Raw genomic sequence first — 23113 nt, 5'->3', positions numbered from 1 at the left:
TCCTTCTGATAGCCAGTGGCCTTTGAAAATTAAAATGTACTTAAGAGGGTTAACCCAGTAAGCTAATTCGTTGTAATGGCTTAGTGATTTACCAGATTATATTTCTTCTCATTGGAAAGTCCCAAGACCTATATGAAAGAATGCAAAAGAATAACGTTCAGAGGAAGGACAAGTAACATTTCATGCAGGTTCTTAAAATAAGATGAGGGATGAGGGAGATAAAGGTATTCCCGAAAGCGAGCTGTGAACTCAGAACTCTGTACGGACCACTCCTGCATACTGACCTTTATCATTACTCGTGGTCACAGATGATGTGACCTTGAGAGTGTGGAGTTGGGGGTTGGGGTGGGGTGTCGGGCCATTGTAAAGAGTACTCTTCAGTCAAGAATGTGATTAATTTATAGAGACTGAAATTCCTTGAAGTTTAAAGGGGAGTGAAGATTTGGGAAATAGACAATTTTTCTGAAATGCACTTATTTCTCAGCAGAACTGTGTAGTCAGTTCCTCAAGCCTTTGCAACTCCAGAAACTTTGCAACTTTGCCCCCCAACTGCAGTGAGGCACCTGTATTCCTCTTCCCTTGGCCCCTGCGAGGCGAATTTCATAAAACCTGACTTGCTGTACTAGTCAAAGCTGGAGAATGAAGCAGATGTACCGAGAGAACTGGGGTTAGCCTCGGATGTCTCGGAAAATTATTGCATGCACAATAAACAAGCTTGCCTTGTCAATTCCCACTAGCTCTTGACAGTTTCAGGATTCCCAAGTCCTTGTTTTCTGATCCTTGCCCCCTTCCCATGGGAAGGCTTCCTGACTCAGTGCCCTCAGGCATTTGTTTTACTCTTCCCCATTGAGCATCTTCATATCAGTTGGAGCAGAACTACCGGGACACTAGTGCGCCTGACATAGGACTTAAGGACTATTGCTTCCTGTGCTACCTGGAGGCAGACGGCCATTTGAAGTTTTTCTTGCCTAATTTTTCTTGCCAAAGATTGCCACTCTAAGGACATTTTATTTCATCTATAGCTGTGGGAGAGTTTAATCTCTGTTTCCCACATTTCACAGCCTTTGTTACCATCTGTATCAGCAAAGATCTGGTCTTCATTCTGGTTTGAGAATGATTATTTAAACAGCCCAGAGGAAACAGAAGCAGAAAGAGTGTGGTGTTGGTGAGCATGAATGCTTTGTAGAGCTCTCCTGGCAGGAGAGCTTCATGAAAGTACATTTGAAAATGCATATTTGATGACAAGCGAAACTATGCTTCCAAGGATCAAATCTGGAACCAATGGAGAAAAATTAGGAGTGTCTGGTTCATTTGGTAGTACTTTATCCTCACTGCTTCTGGTTTCTGAACTTATCTCTTTTTCTTGCCTAAATCTTTTCGGAATAGATGCTGGCTTTCAATCTTTCATTTTGTGCTATTGGCAAACAGGTAGAGGATGTGATTCCTTGGCTTCAGGCACTTTTAATGGGGGTAATGATAACTGCCTTATAATTGTGAGGAACTTTATAGCCTGTGAGCTTCATTCCAATTATTTTTTTTCCATGATCAAACTTTCAGTTTTCATAGCAACTCATTGTTTGCTATTCCCACTCTACCAGTGAAAAATCTGAGCCGAGAGAAGTTGAGTCACATAATTAGTAACTAGTGGAGTTAGGGGATCTACAGAGAATTATGAGGCAAAATACCTGTTTTTGTGATACTTAATCATCTTTTCTTCCCCTTTAAAAAATTCTTTGATTCTATGATTAATGGAAGGAGATAGGTAGGAGGTTGGAAGTTGACCAGAAAAGCCTTCGAGGAAGAAATGGTCTGTCCAGAGTGGGTATCAAGAATTGAAGTTGATGTGACAAATTTACAATTACAGCAGACCCTGCCAGGCTGCTTTCAAGTTGGCTCCGACATAATGAACCCTCAGTCGTAGGAAACAATGTGTTCCTCAGAACCCTTTAAAATGCTTGCTAAACTGATAGGTGAGGAATGGCGCCTTGAGTTGCATTCTCCCGATTAAGGGTGAAGCAGAGTCACTTCATACGTTTCTTAGCCCCTTGGGTTTGCTCTTGAGAATTTCCTCCCTGTACTCTTTCTCATTTTCTGTTGGGTGGTTCTATCTTTACTCTTTCTTTGGATTGAGTTATTGTCATTCTTTATGTATTCTAGATAATAATCCTTCATCTACTATTTCTGTTGCAGATATGTTCTCCCAGCCTGTCCTTTGTGAGTACTTAAGTAATTAAGAGCAACAGAAATAAAAATATGAGATTATCTTTCAAAATGAGATCATAAAGAAGTTGGTTTAATGTATATGTTAAAGAAAGAAAAGAAATGGAATTTGAAATTAAGTCCTGAGGAATGGGCAGGGTTTAGGAAGGGTAAGAAAGCAGTATGATAAAAAAGACACTGCTAGGTAAGAAAGTCCTTGGTACATTCCAGAACTGCTAAGACTGACCTGGCAGAATTAAGGAATTCTCACTGGGTTGTAACGGAGATGAAACTAGAGAAATAGGCTTTGTGTAAAATCAGGGGCTTCTGATACCAGAGTGAGGAATTTGGAATTTGTCCTGTGAGAGTTTTTTGATTGAAACATGATATTTAATCAATAGTTTGAAAAAATTAACCTGACTACAGTGTGTCAGGTGACTTGAGGCAGGAAGAAATGGACCTTAGATGCACCCATAGGTGCTAAAGCTAAATTAAGTTGGCAGTGGAGTGATCTGAGAGGAAGGGAATAATTAAAGAGATGTTTTAAAGCAAAAAAAATGCCAACTCTTGCTGATTGATTGGGTGCCCTGCGGATTACAAATGGCTGAGAGAACCGTGATATCTTCAGTTACTTGGGAAGGAAAATGAGTTGTGGTGCGCAAATGATACTAAATCCTGAAAATTTGCTGAAGACATTGAGACCGGGGAGAGGGGGATAGAATTGGTGACTTTGGGACTGCAATCTTAGGTGATTTTAAGGATAGAACACAGAAGCAATTTAAATTTTAAAATGACTAGAAACTTAACATGAGGAAATGAAGATGGAATTTAGGCCTCATTTATTTTAAAGATTTTTTTATTTTATTTATTTATTTGACAGAGATCACAAGTGGGCAGAGAGGCAGGCAGAGAGAGAGGAAGGGAAGCAGGGTCCCTGCTGAGCAGAGAGCCCGATGCGGGGCTCGGGCCCAGGACCCTGAGATCATGACCTGAGCTGAAGTCAGAGGCTTTAACCCACTGAGCCACCCAGGTGCCCCAGGCCTCATTTATTTGAAAGTGAGAAGAGAAACCAACAGAGACAGAAAAGGCTGCTCCTCTCTGTGTCCAGGTATTGGTTCTTTACCACCTGTGTGCCACTGGGGACATCTCCCAGGCTGTTCCCCTGGTTCTGAGGATGACGAAGCCGAAGTCCCTACTGGGGGAGAGCACAGGAGTTTCTTGTGGAAACCATTAAGGAACTGAGGAAAATCACTGACAAGGAGGCAGCTTCTGAAGCACCCTGAGATGTTTCTCCTCGCTGACGGAATGAGTCACTTAAGAATGCAGAATGCAACTGAGCATACTCAAAAGCTGTGTCTTTAAAATAATTTAAGCAGTGCCAGTATTAACTTCTTTTTTTTAGTATTAACTTCTATAATGAAAAAAATATATTTCAACATTTAGTGTTCATCCTGTATTGGCATGTATTAGTGCTTTATTAATGCTGTCGTTTGATTTTTCTAATGATGATCTGACACTGCTTTTTTTCCTGCAAAATGTTTTTTCTTTTTAAAGATTTTATTTGAGAGAGAGCGTGTGGGCGGTGGAGGGCGAGAAGGGAGAGGGAAAAGCAGACTCAGTGCTGAGTGTGGAACCCGATGTGGGGCTCTATCTCGTAATTCTGAAATCATGATCTGAGCCAAAATCAAGAGTCAGATGCTGAACCAACTGAGCCTCCTGGGCGCCCCTCTTCAGAATGTTTCTCATAACATTTTCCTTAAACATAGTCACGGTGTATAGACAATGAGATAGAGGAGATCAGTGGGCTAGAGCTCTGTAGTAGCCTCACGCACCTGAGTCTGGCCAGGAACAAGATCACGTCAATTAACGGCTTAGGCATGCTGCCAATCAAGATCCTTTGTCTGGTGAGTCTAACCAAAAGTTACTTTTTTTTTTTTTTTTAAAGATTTTGTTTATTTATTTGCCAGAGAGAGAGTGCAAGCAGGGGGAGCAGCCGGCAGAGGGAGAGGGAGAAGCAGGTTCCCTGCTGAACGGGGAGCCTGATGCAGGACTTGATCCCAGGACCCCCAGATCACGACCCAAGCTGAAGGCAGATGCTTAACCATCTGAGACACCCAGGTGCCCCCAAAAGTTATTCTTGATGAAAAGTACTAGTTAATGTTTTAGCAAGTATATGAATGATAATTGAATGAAAATCAGGATTTTTCAAGATGAAGAACTGATTCCTTCATGAAAGTTTTTGTCTTCCATTTTGTTTGCTCCTTTCAGTGCCGTATATGTGTAGGATCAGTATTTCCTGCTGTAGTAAAGTGATTTTTGAATTTGGCGTCCAAATTCAATTTTTTAAAGGATTGACATTTTACACTGAAAAAGAAAAGAATACTTTTAACAACTATTAAAAATACGTTTCATAATGTCTTACTGATGAAATAACACTTAAGCATATTTAAGCATAATATTTAGTGTTATTTACACGTTATTGTTCTCAAATGAACCATAAGATGTTATCTGAATTTTGGCAGTGCTTTTATATTAATATATGCTAGTTTCCCATTTTAGAAAACCAAAATTGCGGCTGAGACTAAAGGAGCAATTCCAATCGGAAACTTGAAATTTTTTTTTTTTTAAAGATTTTATTTATTTATTTGACAGAGAGAAATCACAAGTAGTCGGAGAGGCAGGCAGAGAGAGAGAGGGAAGCAGGCTCCCTGCTGAGCAGAGAGCCCGATGCGGGACTCGATCCCAGGACCCTGAGATCATGACCTGAGCCGAAGGCAGCGGCTTAACCCACTGAGCCACCCAGGCGCCCCGGAAACTTGAAATTTTTAAATTTTTTTTCCCATAGAACTTTTCTTAAGCTCTGACGTGCACTGTAACTATGAATAAACATGCAGATAATTTATCAAAAAGTCAGCAGAATTATAATAGTTCCAAAGATATATACAGTGCTTTTGAAATAACAGATTAGCTCACTAATTTAAAAGGTGATGATATACTTGTGGATTATTCAAGATTCTTCGTCCTTTCCTCCTCTCTCCTACGTCTTACCTTCGGGTGGCTTTGCTGTTTTTTATTATATCTGTCACAGGTGGGCAGGGAGGATTTTAAGCCACAAGGCTGGTAGCTTATTAATTTCTTATGTGAACTATCCCATGGGAGATTGTTGAACTGCTTTTTGAAATGACATCTTGGGGTTATCTGCAGATTTATGACATTTCTAATAGACTATTCCTGTCTTATTTAAACTACAGATAGCAGAAGGTTGGCTAGTATTCATTTTTCTCTCTCTGAGCTTGAAACACTTTTTCAAGAGACTTCACTCCTCACAGTGAGTTAGGTGAGGGCAAAGTATTGGTTCCAGTACCAAGGATGGACTGGAGGCGTGGAGAGGTCTCTTTGTACTGGCACTCCCCTTAACTTTAAGTGGAGCATGGTATGTAGAAAGAGATAGGGGGGTGTGCTTAGAGGCAGGAGAACTGAACTCATGATTAAGAAGATTAACACATAGCACTTTTATCCCAAGAGTTTATTTCAATAACTAAACAAGTAATCCATGTTGATTGTCCCATCTCAAGCAGCTTTTTAGAAAAAGCATAAAAGACATATTTTTTCTACAAATAAATTAGGGGGATTGTTTCAAGTCCCTGCCCCAGTCACCCAAGATGAATCAGAAAATATGAACCATGCCATCATTCATTTTCCCTTAACATTTTTGAGAAGAGTAAGGGTTTCTTTCACAATGTTAATGAAATATGTAAGATAAAATGATACATATTTGTTTCAACAATTAATGCTCTCATGTTTTAGTGTGTGGAATTAGAAAACCAACTGCTTTACTACTATAAATAATTTTACATTTTTTTAGAGAAAAAAAGAATAATTGGCTATACAAACCAGTTAATTCTCTAGAACTGTATTGTATATAAATTTTGCACCAGTTAATTCTCTAAATGGAAGGGGATAATGTGGGTCACTCATGGGCTTTTCTGTCAACTGCTTCTTTGAGCAAGGGAGGACAATACATTCCACACTTTAAAATTCATTTTGTCTTACTAAGAGCCGTTTATATTTTCCTTTCCAAATTAGGGAGACGAAGAATATTTCCCATTTCATCTGTTTAAGAAAATAGCTGTGCTCTAAAGGCCTCCTTTTCCCTGCTAATCATGATTTTACAAAAAAGAAAAGCAGAAAAGAACTTGCTGAAACTGGATGTCCACTTTGAGGGGCAATGTGTCCGTTTTTCAGCATCAGATAAAGGGTTTGACTAGATGACTTTCAACTCAGAAATATTGTGATTCTGAATATCTCCCCATTCGGCCTTCCTTTATGAACATAGGCTAACTAATTAAACGCTTCTATGCCTCACTCTACTCTTCTGCATCTACCACTTTGAAAGCCATCAGAGACGCTGTAAAGATTTATTACAGTCTGTCTTCCATAGTTTTAACACTTCAAAGTCCTTTGGGAAGAACTGTATTGTATATAAATTTTACATGTGGGCATATTTTAAATAGGATATTGAGGTCTTATTTCAATAAGTTAAATTAGTATAGATATTATGTTAACTTTAGTGCAGTTTTTTCTTTTCCTTTCCTATTACACTTTTTAGAACTTTTTTGAACTCTGAATAGTAGGAAATTCGACTTAACTTGGGCAAAGGGGGGTTATGAGTATTTTTCCTTTCTGATTATGGAATTGTTCAAACATATATTTTAAAAAGGGAATAGTTTAATGAACCCCCATGTATTATCACCCAGCTTTGTAGATTACCAACATTCTAGTAATATATTTTAAAGAGCCACAGAATTAAACTAATGACTACAAATCTTGCTCATTACTGAAGTGAAATCTTATGAAAGATAGGATGAAAATGAAATCTTGCTATTACAAAGTACCAGGAATCATATATCAGGAAAAATACTGTAGATGGAAGAGCATGCTGTAATTTAATTTTTCAGTTAAGTGCTTATTAAAAGTATTAAAAGTTTAAAGATGGGCATTTTATGTCATTAATTGAAACCTCAAAATTGTCTTTATGATTCCCAACTAAAACTGAAAGTGTAAATTTACTGTGGCATGTTCTTACAATTTGAGGCTAAGAAACCCAAGGAACTGTATGTCGGAAAATGCACAAGAAAATGCAGATTATTGTGGCCACGGTCATTTCTGGTTATGGTCCGTGGGGGTTGGGAAAGAGAATCTCTGAATCTTTGTTTTATGCTCATTGTCTGAGAAGATGCTTATGTGTGAATTATTGAAGAACACAGATATCTATTGTTGAATAACAAGCCACCCCAAGTGTAGTGCATGGAGAAATATTACTCGTTAACCATGGTTTTGGCTAGCCATTCTGCAATCTGAGCTGGGTTCAGCAGGGTGGTTCTTCTGCTTCTCTTGCTTCATTCAGCCTGCAGACTGGGGGCTGCGCTCAGCAGGGATGCTGGAATGGCTGATTTTTCCTCTCTTTAGTGTCAGGGCCCCTTTCCATGTGACCTCCTCTTCTCCATGCGATCTCTCCAAAAATCCTCTCCTAATAGAGTAGTTAGAGTCCTTACATGGCAGCGCAGGGCTCCAAGACACAAGAAGGGAAACTCCTAGGCCTTCTTAATTCTTAGACTTGGAGCTGGCATACTTCTGCCATATTCTTTTGCTTAAGGGAAGTCGTAGGTCTGGCCTAGATTCCAGAGGAGGAACCTGCACAAGAACATGAATAATTCAAGCCATGAATCAGACTACTATGGCCATTGTGATATGAAGTGATTATATTTAGAATGTTCCTAAAAACTAAGCACTTGTGGTAGTCACACTATTTGAATGGTGTAACACAATGGTGCTGAAAGACTTGCATTAAATGTTGTTTCTGAAGGTAAGCATGGAGTCATGCTGTCTTCAGGCTTTAGATAAACAATGTTAAAAGCTTATACTACCTAGCTTCTGTCTGTCCTACTGATTCGAACATTCATCTTGCATGAACCTTAGTGAAAATATGACATTCTGGTTCTTCCAGCTGAAATACTGGGATTTCTTTCTGGGGTGTTTATATATGCATTTAGGGAGGTGGTTGATGGAAATGGGAGGGGGCAGGGGAACAAGAAAGGCTTGTTGATTTTGGGAGATTTGGGCAGTATCCAGAATGAAAACTTGGCCTTACACTTTTTCTTACTAGAAGCTTTTAAGATATTGAATGCATTTTACCAATTGTAGAGCAGTAACAGGATTGAGAAGATCACGGGTTTGGAGGACCTAAAAGCCTTGCAGATCGTGGATCTGTCCCACAATCAGATCAGCAGCCTCCAGGGCTTGGAGAACCATGACTTCCTGGAGGTGATCAACCTGGAAGATAATAAGGTAACGTCACACATCATCTGTCCTGGTTTCAGCGTCTGCTTAAGAGGACATATTAGGACCCATTATTAGTTTCTCCAGGGCTCTTACTTAAAATGCCAGCTTAGAATTATTCTAGAAAATCTCCAGGAGCAATAGTTGCAGAAGGACTGTTTTGTTTTTTTTGTAATTAATATGATTCTTAATTTTTGAAAATTTGATGATTCCTAATACATTGTTTTCAGGGTTTAATCTGCAATCGAGTGGACATGATTTTCTGAAGTAGATGTGTTCATGTAAAATTTTGTATAGAAAGGTGACCTTGGGAGTATCTGAAGTGTCAGAGCAGGGAAATGAGAAACATGAGAAGAGCCTCAGGCTGGTGTTGCCCGTGACTGTCATTTAAGGAGAAGAGTCATAGTCCAATATTCTGTTGGTAACAATAGTGTATGTTCCTAATCTGTAGGAGTTGGGGATTGGATAAACTCAAATTTTCCATATCTGGCTTAAAACAAACTTTGTTTCACAAATTATAAAAATTGGCGTTCACTCTTACTATACATTATTTTCAGTGAAGCATTTGGGCTTGTAATCATGGTTTATTGATGACTTAAGCAATAATGTCTACAAAACAATTTTATTCTGAGTACATTGTCACATTTTTTGGAAAGACATCCTAAGGAAGTTGACTATTTCTTCCTGAAAATGCAAACTTTGGCCCTGAAAGAGGCATGGGTCTTATCTGGGGGGAGATGTGGTGTTGTGGAGACCTTTCTCTGTTCAGATGCGATGGTGCTTATCAGTTATGTCTGATGATTCTTTCTCCAATGAACTTGCATCACCTGTTCATCTAAACATCAAGAAAAGGCCATCTTTAGTTCTGGAACTTTTAATCACAGACAAAAGAGACTTTTAATCACAGACAAAACTCTTAGTCCTTATTTTGACTTGATTTGTATATTAAATTGTTTTGTCAACTTCTAAAGTTCATTTAACTTTTGTTCCCTGTGCCACATGTCTTATGGAGTCAGCATAGTCTCTATTTCATACGGGTTTAGTGTCCTTTTGTGAAATTACCATGAAAATGGTTCTCACCTGTATCCAGGGAGTACTGAAAAGGTGAAATGCATTCATCGAATCCCAACTGAGTGCATCTCAGAAGTCAGGGGAAGGAATAATGATTCATGTTAATAATAGTAATAATTGCAGTCAAAGGATCATCTGGAGATATTTGCTGATACCCGTGCACAAGGCACTGTTCTAAGCGCTTCACATCCATTGTCCCATTTAATCCTTATTATATCCCTACTATTGTCATATTTTCTGGATGAGGAAACTGGGGCACAAAAATTAAGTGTAACATGCCCCAAATTCTACGCCTAGCGAAGAGCAGAGCCAGGATGCAAATGTAGGATGGTTTGCCTCCAGACTCAGTGTTCTCGATGCTGAAGCATAATACAGTAAATGAAATGCTGGTGACTCTTCCTTCAGGAAAGCCTAGAGTATAATGCTCTACAAGAGTGCTTGCTTTCTTTCTTTCTTTCTTTCTTTCTTTCTTTCTTTTTTAAGATTTTATTTATTTATTTGACAGAGAGATCACAAGAGAGGCAGGCAGAGAGAGAGGAGTAAAGCAGGCTCCTTGCTGAGCAGAGAGCCAGATGCGGGGCTCGATCCCAGGACCCTGGGATCATGACCTGAGCCGAAGGCAGAGGCTTTAACCCACTGAGCTGCCCAGGCGCCCCCAAGAGTGCTTTCTGATAGAAATATAATGCAAGCCATAACTGTGAGCCATATATACAATTTTAAGTTTTCTAGTAGCCACAATAAAAAAGTAAGAAGAAACATGTGAAAATAATTGCAATAATATCTTTTATTTAGCCCAATACATCCAAAATATCATCATGTCAACATGTAATATTAAAAAAAAATCATTGATGAGGAGCTTTATAACCTCTTGCCCATGCTAAGCTTTTGACATCTGATGTGTATTTTGTACTTAACGCACATTTCAGTTCATGCTAGCCATACTCCAAGTGCTAAGTATGGCTAGTAACTACCATACTGGATAGTGCTGCTCTAGAAAGACCTCATGAATAAATATATCATTTTCTTCCATTTCAAGAGGCATTTCAAGTTACATTTGAAAATGTTTAAGGGGGAAAAAGTATCATTAAGTGAGTAAAGGAGTTTATAAATTTCAAATGTTCAGGAGACTCTATTAAAGAAAAAGTGGCCATGTGTCCCAAAGCAGGGAATCCTTTGGGAACAATTGAGCCCGTAACAATAACATAATTCCCCAGCTCCCCACTGGGCAGGTTGGAGAGCAACCAACAGTAGTTTGAAATGTTCTTCGTGCCTTGCACAGATTTCCTCAGAGGTTTCCCCAGTACTACTGAGAATACCATGTCAGGGATGGAAAGTTTGTCATTTTACAGAAACATAACTTAGCTGTTGCTCCTCATATGATTAATTCGATGTTTTATCATTTGTACTTCTGTCAGTATTATTTACTTGCTTTTAGCGGCTGGCACATGGCTGTACACTCACACGATCATTTCATCATCTCTTTTAGGTTCCTTTGCAAATATTTCCCATCTTGGGTGATTTGGGGGCCCTTATCACTCTCTATAGTCGTTAGCGTGGATTTCATTTCTGCCATTTAAAACTTCTCTCCCAAATGTTAACACTATGATAACCTCAGGCCTTTCTTCTAGAAACAGGACATTGGTTGGGGAGTTACTCAGAGAACACTGCTTTCCTTCTTTCAGTGTCATTATTTCACAAATCAATCAGCCAATCGGTCAAAGAAAAAAGCCTTCACAGGGGGCTTTAAGTGTGGATGCTGGGGCTGGGAGAGCATAGCCCAGGAGGAAACGGTGACATGAGTCAACTGAACTGTTCTCCCTAGGAATTTGAAGTTGCCAAGCTGCTAGGGGTCGGGAGTAACCCCCAGGGGCAGAGGAGGTTTGAGAAGAGGGGCATCTGGAATCTGGGGATAGCTCTGCTGGTGTGACATGGCTCAAGGTCCTCCAGGAAAGAATCTTTCCGGTGATGTCTCACTTCAAGTCATTTGGGGCGCTGTACCCCGACACCTACTGTAACGAATAGTCTGTGAGGCACACAGCCCTGGGCTTGGCATTTGAGAAGAAGACATGAGGATGGGTCTGCTGTAGGGTGAGGTCTTCAGGAGAGGGACCAAGGGCACAGTCGGGACAGCCAGTGTCTGTGCAGTGTGGCTAAGTCAGCAGGCGTAGGATCTTGAAGCCGGGCTAGCCCTTACGTGCTTTGCTCTCCCCTTAACAGCCTCCTCCTACCTTTGGAAGGGCTAGTGGGGAAGGGAGCAGGATCCCTCTCATGTGACTCTCAAAAGACCAGATGCTCCCAGCTGACATTTTAGTTCTAATTTTATGTAGTCCGTGACCATGCTATTCATGTTGTTTGCAACATTTCAAGGTCTTTCCATGTCAGTTATCAGAGATATCTCTACCCTTCTAAAGGGTGCATAGTATTCCTATTATGGGACTGTGCTATGACTCATTTAATCACGTAATGGTGGGGTTATTCAGAATTGAGGCATTTTTAAGCTTTTACTAAAAATGTTGGGCCCAGTGTTCTTTATCGAATGTTTGCCAGTCTGAGATCTCTTCAGTGCACACCTCTTGAGGATGGGGCCGCTGGTTCATAGCTTATGTACACGTAAACCCATCAGCTTGCCTCTTAGGAAAAACATGCCAGTTTCCACGCTCACCAGCAGTGTGTGCCGGGGCACATGGCCAGGACTTAGTGGTGAGACATGCTCATTGCAGGAAAACATCCCCCTTCTCGCATCTGTGTTGGGTCCCAATCACAGGGGCTGTATGCTAGAGGAAAATCAGCCCACTGCTCTGACCAAGCAGTGCGAACCTAGTTGACTATTCCCCTTTCCTGAATCACATGGTATCTAAAAAATGATCCTTTTATCTTGCAGAAGATCTAAATGTCACTCTTATGGATATAGCTATTGTGTTGAAAGAGCTGTGTCGGATAGCATAGCATTGGTATAAGCAGATGATTGCTTATTAATAAACATCTAGAACTAATGCAGGTTCTATATGATGACTCAGAATTTTCCTTTTATATTACGTCTTTGAAAATGGCATCCCTTGAACATGGTGCATATGTCCTTCCCTGATTTAGCTCTGGGAGTAGTTTAATTTTAGCTGCATTTTGTGGTAGATAACTCAGGAATTATTGGTGACTACCTTTGGAGAGTGTTCACAACGCACACGGGAATGACTTGGGGAGAAATAGAAATGAAGTGATTGTTAATTTTTTTTGCAAAAGTTAATAGCCACATTTGAAATAAAATTACAATTATGCTAACTACAGGAAATTTAAGTAAAACTGTTTGTGTTTTGGCGGGAAATACAGGCCTTCTGCAACCCAAGCTTTCTCGTTGGTCAGATTAAGGAACTGACCAGCAACCTTTTTTCATTTTTTTAAAGTTGTGAAACATAACCTACACAGAAAAGAGTATAAAACATAAGGATACAGTGTAAACAAAAAATTGTAAGGCAAACACCCATGTCAAGAACTGTGTCCTATCATTTCTGTTTTTATCTTTCCTTAAAATAGTTACCTCTTGTTGAAAAAACAATAGAGCTACACATGCACGCGTAGTAAGAAGTCTTCACCAGTCCCAAATAGTCAGGTTAGCAGAGGCAGGCTGGGGAGGGACACTGGGGAACAGGAGGGTTAGGAGGATTAGGGCCTAGGAGAGAGAACCACGGAGCCCCCATCTGCGTTTTTTGTCCTATTTCTCTGATTCTGCATACCAAGTTATCTCTGCCTTAAAATAAATATGGCTGAGAGGAGGATCAGCTCACTGTTCTTTAAACAGAGAGGAAAAAAGAAAACATGGCTGTGTGTGTTCCCATTTAGTGAGGCGGCACACGGTCATTCCTGTGCTCTGCGATCCGAATACTCCTTAGAAGGCTGGGCTACGCAACAGAGCGGTTTCTAAAAGAAGTTGACGTTAGAAGATCCCAGTCAGCTCCTTTCACAGAACCTTGTATTATGGGTTGCACAGTTAGTCTACTGATAATACTTTGTTTCTTTGATTAAACAGATTGCCGAGCTGGGTGAAATAGAATACATTGAAAATCTACCTCTCCTCCGGGTTCTCAATTTTCAAAGAAATCCAGTTCAGGTGAGAGAGAGAATATGTGGGGAGAGGGGGTGAAGAGCTTCTTGGAATTCTTCAAGAGGTACTTTTGATAAGGAGCATCAGGGATGTGATGCCCCGTGTTTACCTTCACTCTCCATCTCTAAGGAAGGTTTAGGCAAAGGAGAGGCTGTTGGTGCCCTAGGCCACAGTGGAGCCTGGAGTGCCCTGTCTGGGGCTGGGGGAAGGGGCTGGGAAGGGTTTGTGGGGGGGTCACATGTGACTCATCCCAGCTGGTAATAAAAATCACCTGACGCAGCCACTGACCCCGGAGCAATGTCCTTTTCTGTCATAGAAGGCACCATGCCAGAGATGTAGACAGCTACTGGTTCCTGTGGTGTACGAGGGGAAAGGTCTCAGATATCTATAGTAATTGGTCTGGATATAGCTGGGGAAATTGGTGGTGTTGTAAAAAGTATTATAGAAAGAAATACTCTATTTCCTATGGCTTGTTCACCTCTGGTATTCAAAAATCCACTGTTTGTTAAGCCTCTGTCTTTCCTACCCTTGATAGAGTCTCTCTCCTGGCTTCTGTCCCTCCCTTTTTTTCCATTTGTCCTTCATTCCATTTTGCTACCTATACCCTTCCCTTCCCTTTCCAGAGACTCTTGAATTTAAATGTACCTCCGAGTACCTTTTTCTGTGTGGGTAACTTGAGGAACATGTCTGGCCAACAAAAAGAAAAAAAAGCACAAGCAAAAATGAAAAACAAGATTAAAAAATAAATCCAGTCCTTGGTATGGGAATAGTGGCCGCCGACTTAAAAGCATTTCTGGTAAGAAAGGAACAGGACTTACAAAGTAGCCACCAACCTCCTCCCCCCTTCCAGTTTTAGAGCCTTGGGGAGTGTTTGCGCATGCGCATAAATAAATACCACAAACCCTTTGGGCATTAGCTCACTTATATACACAACCCCCCCAACTCATCCAACAAAGGACAAAAAGGGTACTTTTGTATGTTCATTTCATGTAATTTCTTATCTATAAATGCATCACCCACTAATACCTTTCTCTTCAAAGATGTTGCTTCTTAATACAAAACTTTAATTATATTTCTAAAAGCCAGATAATCCCAACATGGCAGATGGTTGGGAGTAATAAGGAATTTGTTCTATAAGTGAATATTATTTATTGTAAAATAAATTCCAAACAGTACAAGTTCAAAATAATACAAAATAATACTAAACAAATACAAAGTCGTCATAAATAATGTTCATCATTTGCAATAATGAACCTCTTTGGAGCTAGAGGACAGGATTTGAATCCCCAGCCACAGAATCTTAGGTGAAATGCTTCACCACTGAGGTTTGGTTAGTTTCTCTTTAGAAATGAGGAAGGTCATACCCGTCCTGCTTATGTCACAGGGAGATTAACAAGATCACAAGTTCGAAGAGCTTTGTAAGCTACAAGGCACAGTCTGCATGTGGGTTAATGTGACAGGACTGGTGACCGTGGAAGTGCAAACACCCTGAGGGGTGTGTGTGTGTGTGTATGTCGACAGGGTAGAAGCTGAAACACCTACTTGTGGGAGTAGCATGCTAGTGCTTGCTTATGTGGGAAAGGAAGGCAACTGAATATTCCTTTTCATATTTTAACTAGGAAAAATCTGAATATTGGTTCTTCGTGATTTTTATGCTCCTACGATTAACAGAATTAGACCAGAAGAAAATTAAAGTGGAAGAAAAGGTATGTAATCACATTATTCCATGTGTTTGAGAGTTAGTGTGCTCAAGGGCTTTGCTACCCACCATGGGACCAATGTAATCAATAAGTGGTGCATGTGACAATATGGGAAGTAATGGCTTATTTAGGGAGTGTTTCCTTACTCTGTGGCTTAACCCCCTGCGAAGCTGAGCATCAGCACGGATGCGGCGAAGGTGCTGCTCTTGCTCAGTTAACAGGCCAGCAGTGGGGTCGGAAGCCGCGCTCCATGGCTCCAGGCAGCAGCACAATGGCAGTCTGTTAATTCTGGAGAACTACCATTCCTGGAGGGTGTGTGATTCTGTTTGTGTTGCTCTAAACACTCATTTAATAATGAAATTTATTATTATGTCATTCTACATATATAATCAAAAGAAACTCAGATCACTCTCCTGGTATTTTAAACCCTTAATTCCGCTCTTTAAATTCATGATCCCCCTGGACACACAGTTCCAGTGTGATGGGACCTGACACACTAGCATCTGCCTTTCCTGCTACCATACCGGGGTGGGACTTTGTCTTGCTTTAGTGACTGGTGACAGCTGAAATCTCCATTAACGAAGGATTTCTCACACTAAATGCAAATTTGAGGTGAGCATGAAAACAGTTATAAGCATGTAGAGCGGCAGATATTCCGCTTCATACGTGCCTCTTGGAAATTGCAGATGAAAATAGTTATGGATGTTAGTGCCTTGTTATTCTCAAACTCAGAGGCACTTCCTAGATTTCTCTTTCTCTTTAACGTTTTGTGAAGGGAGTGCAGTTCAAAAGCCTGCATTAAGTAAAGGTGGGGTACACGAGGATCGTGGATGTAGAGGGGCGACAAGGACATTTGGTTAGAGAAGTCTGCGTTGCGAGGGAAAGACCCCTATCTTTGAATACAGGAAGCTCTGCTGAAAGAGGAGGAGGTTTGGGTAGAATTTGAGATAATTGGATTAGCTCCTGGTGAGATGGCATGAGGAACACATCCCCATGGTAGCGACGACCTGGGATCTAGAACTGAGTATTTTATTCCTTCCTCTCAGGCTCAAAGAGGGAGTGTTTACTATATTAAAAGTACTCTTGGGCTTTAGAGGTTTGGTGTTTGCTTCTTCCCTCCCAAACCAGAGACCAGAAAGAAGTGGGGGACCCGTGGACTCCAGCTCGGTATTTTAAGATAACCCTCCTTATTTAGGTTTTGGGAAAGTTAGAGTAGACAGGAAGATGGAGCGCAAAGGTCATGAGTATGCGTTAAGGGATTTTCCATACCCGGTTGCCTGTCTTGAATGTTTTGCTCAAGAAAATTTAAGACTTGTCTTCTTTGAAGAAATGAAGCATGTTTTCCTCTTGCATTTCTAATTCTGGAAAAGGTTGCAGCTGTGAATATATACGACCCTCCCCCTGAAGTGGTCGCAGCCCAAGATCACCTGACCCATGTCGTCAACAGCGTGATGCAGCCCCAGAGGATCTTTGACAGGTATTCCTGAGGGATCCCCAGGGTAGAACTCAGGGTGGTGAGCCCAGGACATCGTCGTCGTCTGCCCCAGCCCTCTGTTTTGTGACTCATCCCTTCCTCGCCTTCTCTGAGAGGAGGGTCTTTCTTTGACTGTCTCAGTTTTAGGGTTATCGTCACATGCTTGAGCTCAGGGTTCACTCACTGGTGGTTTCCCAGGTGTGGAGATGAGTGGATTCGTCTCCCCTTGACCATCCGGCCCCTTGAATGGTGGTTAGCTATGATATAGACAGCGAAACGCCATGTTTAAAAAACGGGTCAGTTTTCCTGCTATAGGACAGAACCATAGACCTTTGCCTCATGAACAGAGAATTGTGATGATTTCGTCCACTCTAAGTTTTTCCTTAGCTGTGAGTGAGTGCTGGATAGCCCTGCCAAAGAGCATGAATGCAAACTATGAGAGAGTCCATAGAAGGAAGCCCAGCCAGCCCAAAGGAAACTTGAGATCGTCTTTACATCAATTGCACTGAGCCCGTGAGTCACCCAGCTTAGCTGAGCGCATGAACAGAGTCTCTCACATCTAAGTTCAAAGACAGATTTACCACAGTTTCTCCGTTTCTTTTTAAACAATCTGTTGGAGCAGATGGCCATTTATGCTATAAGTATATTGCAGAAATTCTATCAATACCCAAAGGCATTTTAAAAATACTTGTAAAATCTCTTCGTTATAAATGGCTTCCCTTCTTTATGTGGTATTTGCTCCTGTACTTCACATAGTTGGTTTCCCACAGAGAGCACATGTTTTATTTTGCATCCAGGACATGATTTTTTACATGTAATTTAATAATATAGACATTGACAGTTTTATATATTTATGGTCACCCTCTAGGTGAACTGATTTATCATTTATTTGCATACATCTGGAAAAGCACATTTGATTTAAAAGAAGGGCATTTATGTCTTCGTTGTATTTCTTTCCTAGTTTATGAGATTGCTAGTTGTTTCATGCTTTAGGGTACATTTATATAAAAATATGTATCAAAGAAATTTACAGCACTGTCTGAAAACCACGTATTTCATCATCATTTGTGGTTACTGAGTAGACAAGAGCAAAATGGCCAAGCAGTCCCAGATGCTCCAGAATGAAGCAGTGTTTGTTGTGAGAAACTCATGGAGACAGGGGCAAGACTACCATTGCCCATCCCAGGCTGGCCCTACAGGGAACCCTAACTCTTGACCTTGGCACTCTTATGCTGCATTATTGGGGAACACTGTCCCTTCCTCTGGTGCGACTAGGGTGAGGATACAATACTAAAATTACATGGCAGAATCTTGACTCTGGCCTGGTGGTCACTGATAGCTTTCTTGCTCTCCTGTCCTCCAGGCTCATCTTCTACAAGCCCTGTCCATACTCTGGAATTAACCACTTCTCCAAGAAGCCCTGGTTGGTTTCAGTGAGAAATGGTTCTTCCCAGTCACAACCTGGTTGCTAGAAGTAATCATTGCTACTGAGTTGGTCATTGTCTTTAGGCTTTTTAGTGGACAGACCTAAGAATGTATTTCTTTCCTTCCTTTCGTCCAGCCATCCACCCATCTATCCAATCACCCACTGGTCTATTTTATCTATCCTGTTTATCTACTTATATGTCTCTGTCTACATCTATTCAATGCGCTTATATCTAGTCTATATAGATAGATCCATATTTATTTATAGGTAGATGATAAAATCCTCCTGAATTCATACTGATACAACTCAATTTCAAGACGGTAGTTGAGCTTTTACTTATCCTCCTGTCTATTACATCTGTGTCCTCCTTCCCTCCCACATCAAAGACACAGAGGGAGATGGATTTAGAATATCCCATAATTACTTTTTTAAAATCCCATATTGCAGCACAACAGTATCAGTCCTAATATTACCACTGACATGCTTGCCGAAAACACTGAAATAATATTTTGCCTATGCTCTTCCCATCACCCCGCCCCCATTTTTTATTGTGGTAAAGTATCTATAACTTAGAATTTGCCATTTTAACCATTTTAGAGTGTGTAAGTATGTGGCATTAATCATATTTACACTGTGTGGCAACCATCATCACCACCTGTTTCCAAAATTTTTCCTCCCTCCACCCCCCAGCAAAAGCTGTAACCCCTAAACAGTAACAGCCCAGTTCCTACCACTACTCCTGGTCCCTGGAGACTTTGTATCTCCTTTCTATCCCTGAGAACTTACCTATTGTATATATTTTATGTAACTATCAATCACCCACTTTAAAAATAGTGTACCATATTTATATTGTCAGAAGGTGTATCCGTCACCCACCATACTTCCCCCTTTGCCGTCATTTGTCTTAGTTCTATGGATAACTGCACATTTTTGGCTTCCCATCAACCTTTGTATTAATGTCTCCTGAGTTAATTGGGTGTGCGAAGCTTGTTCTCCTGTAGACTCCTTAGGATGTGCTATGGGATAGTATCCCTTGAACCCTTACATGTTGATAATATTCTCTGTCCTTTATACTTGGAAGTCATTTTTGTTATATTTAAAAATCCATGACTCACACTTTTTCCTTGAATATATAAAAGATGATACTCTTTTTTGGGGGGCGGTGCAAAACATCTATCAAAATCTAAAAACAGTTACCTTTCCCTTGTAAGTCATGTGTTCTCTTTTTCTACCTGAGTGATTTTTTTTTCTTTAAAGTCAGGTCATTTTGCTAGACTTCTGTCTTAATATTAGTCATTCTGGGCTAATACTCTCAGGTATGCTGTGTACTCTTTCAATGCATAGTTTTACTTTATTTTTTTTTTTTAAATTTCAGGACAGTTTTCTTGAATTATGGTCTTTAATATTTGTTCTGTTCCTTTGCTTTGGTTTTCTCCTTCAGATAGAAGATCTCCTTTGTCTATACTCAATATTTGTCACTTTCAATTTTTTTTCTCTTTAATCATTTAAAAATTGTACTTTCATATAATTTTATTTGCTTTTATTTAAATTCAATTAGCCCACATATAGGACATCATTAGTGTTTGGCATAGTGTTCAATGATTCATAAGTTGCGTATAACTTTGAGATAATTTTAGGTTCACATGCAGCTGTAAGAGATAATACAGAGAAATTCTAGAGGTTTCTAGGGGTGATACCTTGCGTAACTACAGCAGAATATCAAAACCAGGAACTTGACATTGGTACAACCCACCGGCCTGATGAGATTTCACCAGCTTTGCATGTACTCATGGGTGCATTTAGTTACATGTGGTGTTGCCACATGTCTAGATCGTATGAGCACCCCCACAGAACAGTTTTGTCACAAGGATCCCTGCGCTTCCCTTTTAGGACCACAGTTGCCTCCTTCCTCTTCAACTCCCCTACTCCCTGGCAGCCAGTGGTCCAGTCTCCACGTCTATCATGTTGTCATTTCAAGAGTACGATACAAACAATCATATCATGTATAATCTTTTAGGATTGGCTTTTTTTTTTTTTTTAAACTTAGCCTTATTCCCTGGAGATGCACCCAAGTTGTTGGATATACCAACAACTCATTCCCTTTTTTTATTTTTTGCCGAGTCATATTCCTTGTGTGAACGTACCACGATTAGTTTAACTATTCATCTCTCGAAAGGCTTCTGAGCTGATTCTGTTTGGGGCTATTACAAATCCAGCTATTATGAATACGGATCTACAGATTTTGTTCATGTAGAGTTTCAGCCTGTTTGCTTTCCAATGGATACCCTTTGGCCCTGCTGGGGTTCCCTTGTCTTCAGGCGTGTCACTTGCTGCCCCATTTCTTCCCCCCGTGTAGATCCCTGCAATGTGCAAGGTTCTGTGGGCTTTTGGTTCATGGAAAAACTTTTTCATCTGGTTTTGTTACACATGTTATCCATGGGCTTTTGCTGTTAACTTTTTCCTTTTTTTGTGTTTTTCCCCTGTGAATGTTCAGAGAGATTGAAAAATTATACCGCCACCACCTCCATTCTTCATCGAATCTATACCTTAGCGTGTATTCTTAAAATATATCTTATTCTGTATTTCTATAGTTGTGGCATGAGTGGAATTCACACGCATCAGCCAGCATGTTTTCACTCCTTAGTCCAGTCTTCAGGCCAGAAGCCATACCTTGATTCCTATATTAGCTCTTAACCATTAGCTGTTCCTTTGAGCAAGTTAATTGACCTCTCTGTACTTCAATTTCTTTGTGTATCCAACGGGGATAATGATAGGTAATGATAGAAACATCTTCATCCACTTCCTGTAGTAATTAAATGAGCTAATGCCCATCAGACTCCTAGAATAGTGCCTGGGACATATTGATTGCTCAGGTAAATTTTAATTATTACCATTTTCATTGCATATCTGTGTTCTAATTCAGTGGGCATAGATATTAAAACTTAATTCTCAGAGAGCAGTCTTCCTTTTTTCATGTTGAAGTTCTTAGGGAAATACTTGATCAACTAAGAACTAACACATTTTACCATATTTTTCCTTTTAAAAATGTGGGTAAAGTAAATTTACATGTATTTGGATTTGACTTATTATCTATGCTTTGAATATTATTTTTGACCTATCATCACGAACTTGCTCGGGAAAGTAGGACCAGCCTCCTGTCCAGTGCCTGCAGGTAGCAGGTGCTCAGTCACAGGCTTAGGCCTGACTGGGGTGTAGGCCCTGATTTAGGCCTGACTGGGGTGGAAGCCCTGACGTAGCCCTGACTGGGCTGGAGACCCTGACTTAGGTGTGACTGGGCTGGAGACCCTGACTTAGGCCTGACTGGGGTGTAGGCCCTGACTTAGGTCTGACTGGGGTGTAGGCCCTGACTTAGGCCTGACTGGACTGGAGATCCTGACTTAGGCCTGACTGGGGTGGAGACCCGGCCTGCTGGCTGTGTATATGACCAGACCCGGCCGTCTCTGCCTGCCCTGTATTCCAGCACTCTCCCCCGCCTGGACGCCCCGTATCCCATGTTGGTTCTGGCCGGTCCTGAAGCCTGTGGGAAACGAGAACTTGCTCACCGCCTCTGCAGACAGTTCAGCACGTACTTCCGGTACGGGTAAGTGTGCTCACTGGCCGGGAAGGATGTAAAATGTCGGCTGTTGCTGCTTGGGGCTGTTAATTCTCAGCAAGCTTGAAAAGGCACAGAGAAGGCTCATCGGTTTCTTTGCCATTTATCACAGTGTGAGAGAGACCCTGCATGTTGTCATCCTTTATTCCCCCAAATGTTCACCTTCATTCACTGACCGCTGACATCACTCTCCAAGGGTTGCAGAGTCCGTGCATTTTTAGTGAAGCATGGTGGCGTTTGAGGCCAGGCTCGTGCTGTGGCCGCCGGCTGCGACAGCAGGGATGAGGATGGGGGTGGGGCACCTGGTGCCCGGAGCTCCCTTCCTCGCCTCCCCGCCCCCCCCCAGCTCCCGCCACTTGCACCTCCACTGCCTCATCTCCACATGGGGAGGCCTCTTCTGAGGCCCCTCTCGTGAGAAGGGAAGAGAAATGACGGCAAACGCTTTTCCTTTTCTTTCCCTTGGGCTAGCATTCACGGCACTCCAGTTTTCTGGAGGAGACATTTTGCCCTCATGGTCTGGTTAAAATAGAGGAGAATATCAAACAAATGAGGATCATTTAAAAAAATTCTTCAGCTGGGCTTAAAGACTTTTTTTGCAGGGGGGATCTGAAAGACTTTTTAAAGGTTTCTGGGAGTCAGATTTAGAGCCGCCACTGTGGTCTTTCGAACTGGTTTCCTCTTAATTTTTAACCTATGGCAAAGCAATTACTTCTAGATTAGTAATGTCTGTTGGTGACCAGAGGAGGGGACTGCAAAGATTTTTCAGACAGCAAGAAAAATCAATGCAAATTATTTTCTAATGCCTCGCCTTCCCTTAAGCTGTACATGTTCAAACAATGTAAATCCTATTTGAAACAGGTCCATTTATTTAGATATCTAAAATTACATCCCTCATTTGAACAACTCCGGGATCCAAATATATAAAATGATTTATTTACTAATATATTTTAAGTACCCTGAAGTAACAAAAATAAATTAAAACTTAACATTAGAATGAAAAAGTATAGAGTGCCATTATGCCTACCTATATAGGGGTGCTGAACCTGTAGATAAGTAGATAAGTAGAACACAGTGAATGGAAGGTGAAAGTTGGCAGACCGTGTATCCCAACCATTGTCCAACATGTAAACCCAGAACCTTTTAGCAAACCAGAATTCCGGAAACCAAGGCTTTCTCTGATTAAAATTCCTTTTAA

The 23113-nt window shown here is 40.9% G+C and overlaps 1 protein-coding gene across 8 annotated transcripts in view; it reads left to right on the top strand.

The window, feature by feature from the left end:
* The window catches only part of LRGUK (leucine rich repeats and guanylate kinase domain containing), a 139122-nt gene that overhangs the window by 30577 nt on the left and 85432 nt on the right, over nucleotides 1-23113 (top strand). For all 8 annotated transcript variants that reach the window (XR_004276755.1, XM_032304526.1, XM_032304522.1 and 5 more), the window contains 6 exons: nucleotides 3979-4103; nucleotides 8404-8547; nucleotides 13631-13711; nucleotides 15325-15411; nucleotides 16776-16882; nucleotides 21787-21906. Coding sequence is in view for 7 of the 8 variants with exons in the window: in XM_032304526.1 (XP_032160417.1) it covers nucleotides 3979-4103; nucleotides 8404-8547; nucleotides 13631-13711; nucleotides 15325-15411; nucleotides 16776-16882; nucleotides 21787-21906 (664 nt within the window). In the remaining variant the exon portion in view is untranslated. The remainder of the gene's footprint in view (nucleotides 1-3978; nucleotides 4104-8403; nucleotides 8548-13630; nucleotides 13712-15324; nucleotides 15412-16775; nucleotides 16883-21786; nucleotides 21907-23113) is intronic.

Source organism: Mustela erminea, chromosome 11 (genome assembly GCF_009829155.1).
Source record: "Mustela erminea isolate mMusErm1 chromosome 11, mMusErm1.Pri, whole genome shotgun sequence".
Taxonomy (NCBI): Eukaryota; Metazoa; Chordata; class Mammalia; order Carnivora; family Mustelidae; genus Mustela; species Mustela erminea.
The sequence above is the reverse complement of the archived record's forward strand: the minus strand, read 5'-3'. Positions and strand labels throughout refer to the sequence as shown.